The 12,500-nt window shown below is 52.6% G+C and overlaps 1 protein-coding gene across 5 annotated transcripts in view; it reads left to right on the forward strand.

Moving 5' to 3' along the window:
- The window catches only part of Ece1 (endothelin converting enzyme 1), a 100,443-nt gene that overhangs the window by 38,974 nt on the left and 48,969 nt on the right, over nt 1–12,500 (forward strand). For 3 of the 5 annotated variants that reach the window (XM_028875358.2, XM_037203093.1, XM_037203091.1), the window contains exon 2: nt 10,499–10,585. In XM_028875358.2, the coding sequence (XP_028731191.1) occupies nt 10,499–10,585 (87 nt within the window). Of the gene's footprint in view, nt 1–260; nt 280–10,257; nt 10,362–10,498; nt 10,586–12,500 lie in introns of those variants that run through there. The other 2 variants (XM_037203092.1, XM_028875357.2) reach the window with 2 other exon arrangements.

Genomic DNA, 12,500 nt, shown 5'->3' on the forward strand with positions numbered 1-12,500 from the left:
CTGGGCACCCCTACTTCCTGGGGTTGTGTCCAGACAAGCCTGCTTTCTGGAGAAGTGAGGATAAGGATCACTGGCAGGGCAGCCCTCTGCCTCCCAGGGGTGAGGCCGGGGAGTGATCAGCTGGCCTCCCATCCCGACTCTCACTCCAGGGTCCTTGTTGTGTTCTCAGGACCCACTCTGGGGAGAAAAGCATCTGTAGCCTCTAGTTTTTGAAGAAGATGGTGTAGAAGGGCCTGTGGACATGTCCAGACTCTTCTCAACTGTGGCTGTAGCCTGCCTGTAAGTCCCTGAGTGGGTATAGGGTAGGCGCTAAATAAGTGATTGCTGTTTTCTTTTTTTTTTTAAACCCACTTTTGAGATGTCTGATGTTATCACTACCCAGACTTGATGATGATGATGATTGGCTTTTCAAGATGGTTTCTCTTCGTAGCCCTGGCTGTCCTGGAACTCGCATTGTAGACCAGGCTGGACCCAAACTCAGAAATTTGCCTGCCTCTACCTCCTGAGTGTTGGGATTAAATGTGTACGCCACCATACCTGGCTTCTGTCCCCAGAGTCCTAAGAGGTACACAGTCACACAGCTAGAGGTGGTGGCAGAGAGAGAAGAGGAGATGTAGTGGGTACTCCGTGCCAGCAGGGGGTGGAGGCTGGAGGCTGGGCACAGGAGCTCTGCCTCTCGGGCGGCTTCTTCCCCTAGAACCGATGCTGTGTCCTAGGGAAGAAGACCTCATGCTTCTCCTCGCTCTGAAGTTTCTGAAGCCTTAGTTTCTCAGTCTGTGAACTGGAAAGAGTGCTGTCCGTCCTGAAGAGAGGTGAGGAAGGCCCGGCGTAGAGTACACGCTCACAGGACCCCTGTGAGGTGGTTGTAAAGCCCCATTGGCCGTCTAAGGACAGGGGACTGACAGGTCCCCAGTCTAGCCCTGTAAGGCCTAATCTACACGCAGAATTCCCCGTAAAAGAGACCTTCGGCCTCATAGGCCGTCTTTGTTTCAGGCAGGGTGTTGTGTAGCTAGCCCAGGCTGACTTCCTGTTCTGTGCAGCTGAGGGTGACACTGAAGTCCTCACCTTCCTGTACCACCGTTCCAGCTCCATGTATGTTATGTTGTGTTTTGGGTGCTGGGCTGAATTTTGTTTCAAATTACTTCGTTTTAAGCACATGAGTGTTTTGTCTATGTACCTGTGTGCCACATGTATACCTAGTGCCTGTAGATGACAGAGAGCTTCGATCCCCTAGAACTGGAGGTACAGATGGTTATGAGCTACCATGTGGGTGCTGGGAATCAAATCTGGTCCTCTACAAGAGCAGCCAGTGCTCTTAGTCACTGAACCATCTCTCCAGCCCCAAATTTTTGTTGTTGTTGTTTCCTTTTTTTTCTTTTTTTCTTTTTCTTTTTTTTTTTTTAAACAGAGTCTCATGTATCCTCTGGCCTCCAGCACACTGTGGAGCTGAGGATGGCCTTGAACTTCTGGTCCTCCTGCCTCCTCCTCCTCCTCCTCCTCCTCCTCGTCCCGGATGCTGGAATCACAGGTGTGCACTGCCACACCCCGTGGATGTGGGTCTGGGTTCGTTTGTGTCAGGGCCCCATATCATCTGAGTTACACCCTCAGCCACTCTAGCATTTCTCTGTGTTTGTTCAGGGCAAGTTGATGTCACGTCTGTCAGGTCACCCTCCTGTCCCCCATAAGAAACCTATGTGAACCCTAGCTGTCACTCACTGGCTGTGTGACCATAGACTAGGGAATGGACCTTGCTGAGCTGTTTTCCCAACCTTGAGAAGGGCTCATTATGCCCACCTCGGACCTCAGTGAGAGCTGGACAGCATCGTCCACATAAGTTGGTTGTGCCGGGGTTCACAGATCTGGGGTGTGCCTGAGCTTCCTGTCCCTTCTGTTTCTTCCTCTCTCCAGCCGCAGCCTGCCCACCACGGTAACACAAATACTAATTACCAGTACTTCCACAAGCCGTTTCCTGGTTGAACCTAATTACCAAGCAGGTCAGGCATGTTATAAATATCATTAAACCAGACAGATTAGCTTTGTCCTAAGTTTTATGTGATTAGATCAGCAAATTGTTCCGGCACCCCTGGCCTCTTCAGCCTGGGACTTAACCAGCCTGGTTGTCTCTCACAAGGGTGCTGGAGCACCAAGGTGCAGGTGTCTGTTGGTGGCTCTGGACTCCAGGGCCAGCTCTCTGGTCTGCCTTGCACACAGAGCTCTGAGAAGATCGGGAGGCCATGCCTGAGACAGACAGGACCAAACAGGTGTGAGGAGGGAAGGTAGGAGGTGGTGGCTGCACTTGTCGGGGCAGAAATGTCTGCTGTGGGACGGAACCCACAGGGATGGGACCCCGACTCTGTGGTTTTCCAGGTGTGTGGCTGTTGGGCATGTGTGAACACTTTCTGCAGTCCCTTTATTTTTACATGAGGGTCCTCTTCCCTCCTGAAGAGCTGGCTCTTTCTCAGCCTGCCCCATGCAAGGGGACAGTGACTGGGTGCCGCTTCCCTACCTGCTAGGCACTCAGCTATGGAGCCTGTGTGCCTTGCTTAGGCCAGCACATGTGAAGACCCCACGTGCTAGGGACGCCTGCCATCCCTATGAGGTGTGAGGAAAACCAAAGCACAGGAGGGAACTGAGATGTCAAAGCTGTGCTGTGCTTAGGGCGAGATACTGAAGGCCTGCTTAAGAGGAGAGGGGAAGGGTCCTGGTGAAGTCCTGGAAGACTGCCTGGAGGAAGATAGCTGAGCTGAGAAGTTCACTGGTAAAGAAATCCGAGGGCCGTCGGCATGCAAAGGCTCGGAAGCAGGAGACCCGAGAGTTAGGGGACCCGACCCTGTGTTCTGCTGTGGTTCCAGTGTGCATGGGGAGAGGGTGTGAGAGATGAAGCAAGAGAGATACGAAGAGTCCCATCCTGGGGTGGAAGAAGGTGGAGGTGACAGCTGGCAGTTTTCATTCTGCAGCCCCAGGAAGCCTGTTAGCAGGAGACAGGCTGGATCTTGTCAGTTAATTTATATCTTTCTACCCAGAGTTCAGTGGGAGATGAGCCACAGGGAGGTCCAGGGACTAGGAAGCTAATAAGGGAAGGCTTCCTGGGGGAGCTGAGCCTCTGAGGCTGTGAGTGGAGGCCAGAGGTGACTCTTAGGGTACCTGGTAGGGGGGAGAGGAGTACATCATCCATACAGTAGGGAAGGAGGGGAGGTAGCCAGCCTGGCATGGGTCACTTCTACCATAGGCACCAAAGCAGCTGACGGCAGCGCTCCTCGGGGTCTAGATACACAAGTCAACACGGTCTACACATGTGGACATATGTAGTCTCCCTTATACTGCACACAGGCCATAGTGACCCCACTCCCTGCCATGTGTCTCAGAGGAAGCAGCCAGCAACCTGACCTCGCCTGTATAGTCTAACCTCCGCTGGTTCCCTAAAGCTCGGCTTTAGACCTCCTGCGCCTCCTACCTCTTGCCCAATATCCCATTTCCCTGCTAGGCCAGTGCCATCAGCACGTTTGGTGGCCCAAGGCCAAGTCTCTTTCCCCCAGCTCCCAAGATCTAGCCCTCTATTCCCACAGCTCAGATGGAGTTCCAAAGAGCCCTGCCTAAGAACTAGGCCCTGTGGGTAGTCAGAGAGCAACAAGAAAAGTGGGGGAGGGGGGGCTGAAGGAAGATGAAGAAACTCTGGAATCAAGTCTTAGTTGTGTTCACTGCCAGGCCTCAGTTTCCAAACCTGTGAAATAGGTGTCTCAGGACTGGTTCCACAAGATGATCATAGACATGAATAAGATAAGGCCATGAAAGAGCCTTGTCAAGAGTCAGCAACTTGGGACGGGGTAGCCAGTTATTATTATTGTTGTTGTTGTTGTTATTGTTATTACTTAGTACTTGGGCTGAAACTCAAGGCCTTAGGCATGTGAGCAGGTTAGCTACCACTGAGCTATAGTGCTAGCCTTAGTCAGTTACATTTATTTATTGTTCTGTTTACGACAGAGTCTTACGTAGTCAAACTGGCCTTCTACCCCATTCAGATGTTGACATCTCTCCCTCCCTCCCTTCCTCCCTCCCTCCCTTCCTTCATTCCTTCCTTCCTTTCCTCTCTTTCTCTCTCCCTCCCTCCTTCACCCCCTCCCTCCCTCCCTCCCTCCTTCTCTTTCTCATCTCTCCCTCCTTCCCCCGCCTCTTTCTGTATGTGTATGTGGGGCAGGGACTCTTGTCTTCCTGGGTGGCCTTGGATTTACTATGTAGTCAAGAATAGCATTGAACTCCTGATCTTCCTGCCCTACCTCCTAAGTCCTGGGGTTACAGGTGTGTGCCACCATACCCAGTCTGTGGTTGGACCCGGGCCTTCATGCTAAGCCAGCACTCCACCCACTCCATCCCAGCCCTGTGTGTCATTGCAGGGATCAGCCGGCAGTTTAAGAGCCCTGTTTCAGAAGGAGCGACAGTAGCTAGGGGGAGAGGTCAGTCAGTAAGATGCTTGCTGTCCAAGGACCTACGTTCAGTCCTCAGAGCCCATGTTAAAAGCCAAGTATGGGGGCTGGAGAGATGGCTCAGAGGTTAAGAGCACTGACTGCTCTTCCAGAGGTCCTGAGTTCAATTCCCAGCAACCACATGGTGGCTCACAACCATCTGTAATGAGATGTGGAGCCCTCTTCTGGCCTGCAGGGATACATGCAGGCAGAATACTGTATACATAATAAATAAGTAAATCTTAAAAAAAAAAAAGAGCACTGACTGCTTTTGCGAAGGACCCAGGTTCAATTCCCAGCACCCACAACTATCTATAACTCCAACCTCACACAGATACTCCAATGAATGTAAAACAGAAATAAATTAAATATTTTTAAAAAAAGACAAATGTGGAGACAGGGGTTTGTAATCCCAGAGCTGGGGAGGTGTAAACAGAAGAATCCAGGGGGCTCTCTAGCCAGCCAGTCTAGCCTACTCAGTGAATTACAGCCAAGTGAGAGACCCTGTCTCAAAAAAAAAGGGGGCCAGCCAGTGCCTGTGGGACAGGACTCGAGGCCATTCTCTGGCCTGCAGGCACATGCACACACTGTGTGATAACAATCCGAACCACACCGGCAGCTGCTGTGCCCGGGGAAGCGGCAGACCGAGGTATGAAGTGAGAGCTTTCGCCGACCCAGTCTTCACGCCTGCCGAGTGAGTGTGTACGGGATGACACGTAGCTTCGCACAGATCCCAGCCTGTTGCTGGCTGACAACTGAGGGGCGCTTGGCCACTGGGGTGACCCCCTAAGCAATGGAGAAACAGGACGTGAAAACAGCTCAGGGTGTGGCCTGCCAGCCCAGGCACAAAACACCACTCTCTTTGTCTCTTCCGACACGCTCCAAGATTCCCTGAAGATCCCTGCCTTGGGCAAACCAACCACAAGAGCCATCTGAGTGACTAAAGCTATTGGGACCCGTGGGGTTCCTGGGCACCAGCAGGCCACGGGCCTTTGTCATTAGAAACATGTGAGTGTCTCTGTCTCACTTGTGCTCATCCCAGACCCGCTGCAGGGCAGGTTTCCAGATCGGGTAGCATTCTCCTCACTTTCCCTGTGCAGCGGGCGTCGGGGACCCGGGACCCACATTCCACAGGGAGCTGCCCTTCCACTTCACTATTCTTGATCCCGGCCAACAATTCTTGTGCGCTCCAGACCCAGATGCAGCCCAGATTTCTGGGGGGGCGGGGCGGGGATCCCCACAAAGCAGCATTTCTGCTTTCCTGAGGTTCGAGGGCGTGGTACCCATATAACCACAAATGAGGCCATTAAAATAAGCCTTGGCCATTCCACCAGCCCAGGGCCTAGTCTTCCCAGGGCATCCAGACTCCATAAGGTCCCCACCGGAAGTAGTCCTGCCTTCCACAAAGAACATGGGCCCTGGTGTCCAGAGCTCAGGCTTGTGACCTGGCTCTGGTACTGACTGACTTGCTGTGTGACCTGGCCTCCTTAGGGACAACTTTTTTGTTTTGTTTTGTTTTTTTGCAACAGGATTTCTCTGTGTAGTTTTGGAGCCTTTCCTGGAACTCACTTTGTAGCCTACGCTGGCCTTGAACTCACAGAGATCTGCCTGCCTCTGCCTCCCGAGTGCTGGGATTAAAGGCATGCGCCACCACAGCCCAGCTCCTTGGGGACCACTTAATGAAGCCAGTATGGGTGGTTTTGCAGGAAGGTAAAAAAGCTTGTACCCCAGCACCTCATGGTGCAGCCAGGGCACTGGAGGGGTGAGCGTTCCCTGCCCCTCACTCATCTATTTGCTAAGTAGAGATAGGATGTTGCCTGAGGAGGGTGAATGGCTGAGACAGAAGGGACACTCAAGACATCTTAAGTGTCGCCCAGTAGATGTAGGCTCCAGTCACCACCTCCCCGTCCTCTCTCAGATGCTGGGCTAGCCCAGGTGGCTGTGGGAACCCATCATCTGTGGAGTACCTGGCAGGTCCAGAGAGAGGACAGCCATGGCTGGATGTCACCCACTCAGCCGTAACATGGTCCCCATGAGGGGAGGCGAGTGAGCTGCTCAGCACATCTGGGGTAGGTACAGTTTCACTTCAGGCCCCAGCTGACATTACAGAAATGGGGCGGGGCTTTTGTGGGCTGAGAAATCAGCAGCTTTTTTTGCAATGTTATTTCTCTTGAGAGGGATGGGAGCCGCCCATGTCATCCAGCCGCTAACAGCTGCGCTGGAATGGATGGGACATGGCTGTCCACCCACCCATAAGCACCTTTGCTCAAACATCTAGAGGCTGTAGCCCCAGACCGGGCCCTTGAGGGAACAGCCCACTCCTATCCTGAGATGCCTGCTCTAAGGAGACAGCACCCCGAGGTGCTGGGAGGACACCTCACGGGGATGGATGCTGTCAGTGGTCAGGAGGTTTCCCAGAAGGGGAGCTCTCTGAAATGAACTGGAAGTGGGAGGAGCCATTGTCTAACCTGCCCACAAGCTACTTCCCTTAGCTTGGGTTTCATTCTGCATAAGAGGGGCCAAGGGAACCCACCGAAGGGAAGGGATACCAGGCCTGCAGGACAGGAAGCGGGGTCTGCTCTGGCTCTCCTCGGTCCCAGCGGAAGTGCTGGGGGGGGGGGGAATCAAAACTTTTTCCAGGGCCCTTTCCTCCAGTGATTACCACCTGTCACTTAATGCAGCCAAATCTCTTGTGTTTGAAAACCCTTATGTATCTTTCTCTCCTGGAGTAAGGTAATAGGAACTCCGCCACCCAGTGAGAGAGAGGCAGAAGTTTCAAGAATTCGGTTTATCCTCACCCTCCCGCCCCCTGAGGTGGGGCTGCCAAGATGGCTCAGTGCTTAAGAGCACTGGATGCTCTTCCCAGCCCTGGATGCTCTTCCCAGCACCTACACGGCAGCTCACACCTGTCTAATTCCAGTTCCAGAGACCCAATGCCCTCTTCTGGCCTCCATGGGCACCAGTTATACATATGGTATACATACATACAAGCAAGCAAAACACTCATATACATAAAATATGCGTAAGCAAATGTTTTTTTTTTTAAATGTTTTTTTGAGACAGGGTCTCACTGTGTAGCCCTGGCTGTCCTGGAACTCAGTTTTTAGACCAGACTGGCTTTGAACTCAAAGATCTGCCTGCCTCTGCCTTCTGAGTGCTGAGATTAAAGGTGTGTACCACTACGCCCAGCAACAAATCTTTTCTAAAGTTTCATTTCATGTTACAGAGGTGTTTTTGTTTTTGTTTTTTAACACTTCACTTACATGCAAGTACATAATGTAAGTGCACCACATGCATGCGGTGCCTATTGAGGCCAGAAGAGGGCATCTGATCCTCTCGAACTGGAGTTAACAGATGGCTGTGACTGCCATGTGGGTACTGGGAACCGAACCTGGATCTCCTGGAAGAGCAGCAAGTGCTCTTAACCACTGAGCCATCTCTGCAGCCCCCAAATAAATAAACCTTTAGAAAGAGATAGTTCGCCTCCACACACCTTGCTTTCCACGGGACCTGTGTCCTGAGGATGTGTCAGGCAGTACATTAGACACCGAGGCTTTTGTGAGGACCTAAGGCACTTTCACCCCTCAACGCCCCTTGCTCCACCATTCATCTTAAGAACTGTCACTGAGCCGGGCGGTGGTGGCACACGCCTTTAATCCCAGCACTCGGGAGGCAGAGCCAGGCGGATCTCTGTGAGTTCGAGGCCAGCCTGGGCTACCAAGTGAGTCCCAGGAAAGGCGCAAAGCTACACAGAGAAACCCTGTCTCGAAAAACCAAAAAAAAAAAAAAAAAAAAAAGAACTGTCACTGAGCACCTACTCCATGCCTGGTGATGGGGAGTCTCCCACAAGAGCCCAGCTGCTGTAGGCCAAGTTCTGGGGGTGGGGTGGGGGGAGAGCACCAGGTAACAGGCCCATAAAAACAACAACAAAATATTAACTGAGTGCTGGTGGTACACACCTGTAATCCCAGCATTTGGGAGGTGGAGGCAGAAGGTTCAGGAGTCCAGGGCTAGCCCAGGCTACATAATAAGACCCTGTCTCCCGAAACAAAACAGATGTAACAGGCTGAAATAATACAAGGACAGTAAGAGGCTGCTGTAAGCGAGTGTGGGGAGCTACCTAAAGTGTTTTGGACATTTGAGCAGGTGGCATTTAATTTGAGACTGGAGCTGCCTGTGGGAGGAGCAAAAACCAGAAAAGAATGTTCCGGAGAGGGGGGCCGCAGCTAGGAAGGACTTGGCTGAGAAGGAGCAACCTAGGTATCCGCAGATGTGAACAAAAGCCAGAGGAGCGATCTGGAGCCTTGGTGGGTTCTAGCTGAAGGGGAGGGTCAGGGACAGTAGCCCCGAGCCTGGCAAAAGGTCTGGGAGCACCAGGGGACCTTGAAGCAAGTGTGGGGTGATGAGAATTTCATTTAGAATGACTGGCTGACTCTGGCAGTTCCGTGGGCTGTCGGATTTGAAGGCAAGCACCTTTACCTGGCTGAGCCATCTTGCTGGCCCATAAAGCCTGGAAACCCCCAGGGGCCACCTTGCTCACTGACCCCTCCCCCTGCCTTGGACAGCCACCTCACACCTCGACACTGGTTCATTTGCATATATGCCCAACAGTGAGAATCAAGTTGGGAGGGAACAGAGATGGTGCTTTGGAGGGATGGCTCAGAGGTTAAGAGCATTGGCCGCTCTTCTGGATGACCTAGGTTCAGTTTCCAGCACCTACATGGTGGTTCAGCACCCACCTGGTTCCAGCACCCACTATCCATAACTCCAGTTACAGGGGATCCAATCCACTGGCATGAATGTGGTGCACATACATTCACACAGACAAAACATTCATACTCTTTTTTTTTTTTTTTTTTTTAGTTTTTTGAGACAGGGTTTCATAGAAACCCTGGCTGTCCTGGAACTCACTTTGTAGATGGGGCTGGTCTTAAATTCAGAGATCCTCTTGCCTCTGCCTCCCAAGTGCTGGGATTAAAGGTATGTGCCACCACTGCCAAGCTTTCATACACAATATTTTTTTTTTAAAAAAAATTCATTTTTATATTATGTGCATTGGTGTTTTGCCTGCATATATGTCTGGGTGAGGGTCTCAGGTTCCCTGGAACTGGAGTTCCAGACAGTTGTGAGCTGCCATGTGGGTGCTGGGAATTGAACCAGGTCCTCTGGAAGAGCAGCCAGTGCTCTTAACTGCTGAGCCATCTCTCCAGCCCTTGTACACATTTTTTTTAAGTCTGAAAAAAGAAAGGAAGGAAGGAAGGGAGAAAGAAAGAAAGAGAAAGAGAGAGAGGGAAAGAAAGAAAGAAAAGAAAGAAAGAAAAGAAGAAAAAAGGCACTTTGGAAAGCTGAAACCTCCAAATTCACTCAGCAGTTTTCATAGTGTCAGGGGACTTTCTTAGAATTGTGTGAACTTCGTTCAGAACTCTGGCTTTAAAACTCCCAAATTAGAGGAGAAAGGAACTGAGACGTGGAGGGGGGGATTCCTGACTCCACCTCCACCCCACCACCCCATCCCGCAAACCTTTCTAGTTAGGCTGAAGACCCGTTGCCTCACCTAAGGGCTAATGGCGAAGGAATCTGACTTGACCCAGTTAGGCTTTGCTGACCTTGCCTCTTGGTCTCTGCCATTGGGGACCCCATTATGAATGAAGTCTCCATGAAGCCCTGTCCTGCCAGCTAGGGTCTGGAGCTGGGCATAGGAAGAAAGAGGTCCCCATCCCAATTCTCGCGGAAGGCCAGGGAGGGACATGTGCCCAACAGGCCACGCCCACCTTCCAGAGGGCCCCGCCCCCGGCAGCCAGCGTGTGGAGACTCCAGGGGATCCGACTGGGACTGGGCATCGTGGGGCACAGCATGCGGAGCGTGTGGCCACCACTGGCCGCCGCGCTGTCCGCTCTGGGGGTGAGGCGGGCGTGGCGCGCGGGGAGGGTCATCTATCCGTGGGCTGATCTCGGGTGGCTGGGGCGGGGCGCCGGGGCCCGCTTCCCCATTTGGCTATGGAGACGCTGAGGGAGTCTGTACTGCACTTGGCATTGCAGATGTCATCCTACAAGCGGGCCACGCTGGACGAAGAGGACCTGGTGGACTCGCTCTCCGAGGGCGACGTGTACCCCAATGGCTTGCAGGTAGGAACTCTGACCTTGGCTAGTTCAGCGGTGCCCCGCCCCCACTTAGCCCGGAGGGGAAGGAGGTGGGTCGTGCACCGGACAGCTCTGGGCCGAGAAGCACACTCTGAGGCTGGCTTCCATCCCATCTACATAGTTCCATCCTTCCTAAGATCCTCCAGCCCACAACTCAGATGCAGAAGCACTCTCCTGCCCTGAACTTTTCACGGAACAGCTGGGGGCGGGGGGCGGCGGGGAATTTGCCCGGAGGAGTTACACGGACCCAGCACCCAGCACGGGTAGTCTAAAGCTATCTCAGCTTCTTCATGGCGGTCTGGCCTCCCTGAAAGCATTGCCTCTTTATTCCTCTCCCTCATCTCTGACTACCTGTATTAACTGGGAGAAGGAATGGCCTGTCCCCCACCCCGACCCCCGCCCTTTGCCAGCCTTCTCCGGAAGCCTGGTTCCTTCCTTCTAGGGTCTGCCCCTGTGGGAATTTCACACTTACATCTGATTTGACAGTGCCTTGCAGGAGGGCTCTCGCCCGGGCTTTCTCCTCTGCTCTGCCCTGGGCAGACTTTACTAGCCAAGCCCTCTACATGGGTAGGGTTTAGACATGGGTGGGTAAGCTCAGTTTTGAATAGGAACACCCCGGGCAGTTCTGTGATCCAGCTCTTGAGAAATCATCCCAGAGAGGGCCAGGACCAAGAGGATGTCTGCTGTGTGGAGCCAAGGGAGGGACAGAGAAGAGTCGTGGGTACCTTGTGAAGGACACCTAATCAAAACTTATCTCACAGAAGGAGTGGAGCCTCAGCCTGCCAGGCCTCCGTTGGCCTCCTCTGGTTAGTGACGTAAGCCCAGGGAGACTCCCAGATCCTTCTCCCCAGTGCCTCCTCTCACTGGGATTTGGCCCCCTCCCTTCGGCATCCACTCAACCTTCAGGACTTCTCGAAACTGGAGGGGTTACTTCCTCTACCTGCACGAGAGGAAACTGAGGCTCTGAGAGGGTTGACAGCTCACTTCAGGACAGTCACACCCAGTCTGCCTGGGGCCTCTTCCCTGTGGACTCCTCACAGTGGGCTAAGCCACATGTTCCTTTCACAAATCCAGTCTCATCCACAGTCCCTGTCAGTCTTACTTTTCACAGAAGGCTCCAAACGTATCAACGTGAAAGCATCTCCAAATTCACAAGAAAATAATATAGTCATAGCAGCGGTCCACATGGGTAGATGTAGCCTTTTCATATCAGCAGCACATTCATCTGAGTGAGATTCCCCCAGAGCACAGAGAACTCTCTGTCTGTCTGTCTCTCAAGCCAGGGGCCTGGTTGTGAACTCTGACTCCACTGGAGACTCTGAAAAGCCCCAGAGCCTCTTTCAGCCCTCATCTATAAGATAGGGCGAGAGAAAATGGAGTGGCCTGTGTCACTGCTAGGGTAACTGTTTTGTGACCCATGAGGTAAGGGCTGGTAGCCACACAGGAGCCATATCACAGGTGCCGATGCAGGTATGAGGCATCCTTGTTGTGTGGGTTGAACCTCAGTCTTGATGTCCCCAAAGCAAGCTAGCTGCCTGCGTAGGTATATTTCCTGATTCCCCTGCAGAAACATGCAGGAAGGTTGCTGAGAATTTGGGGGCATTTCTGTAGGTGCCCTGCAAGTCTTGCTTGGAGCCTCCATGGCTTCCTCAGAGCAGACACAAGCTAGCCAGTGCACTCTAGCTAAAGGCCAAGAGCCATCCACCTCATGTTTTCTCCCTCCCCTCCCCTCTCCCCTCTCCCTTCCCCTATCATGTGTAAGGCCCTGGATTTAGTTCCCTAACAGCACACACATGCACACAGGGAGGCTTTAAAAACAAACTACTTCCACTTAGAAATCATGAGTTCTAGTATTCTACATTTGAGTGTGTGTATATACATATGTGTATATACATATATA

The sequence above is a fragment of the Peromyscus leucopus genome, chromosome 2 (genome assembly GCF_004664715.2).
Source record: "Peromyscus leucopus breed LL Stock chromosome 2, UCI_PerLeu_2.1, whole genome shotgun sequence".
NCBI classification, from domain to species: Eukaryota; Metazoa; Chordata; class Mammalia; order Rodentia; family Cricetidae; genus Peromyscus; species Peromyscus leucopus.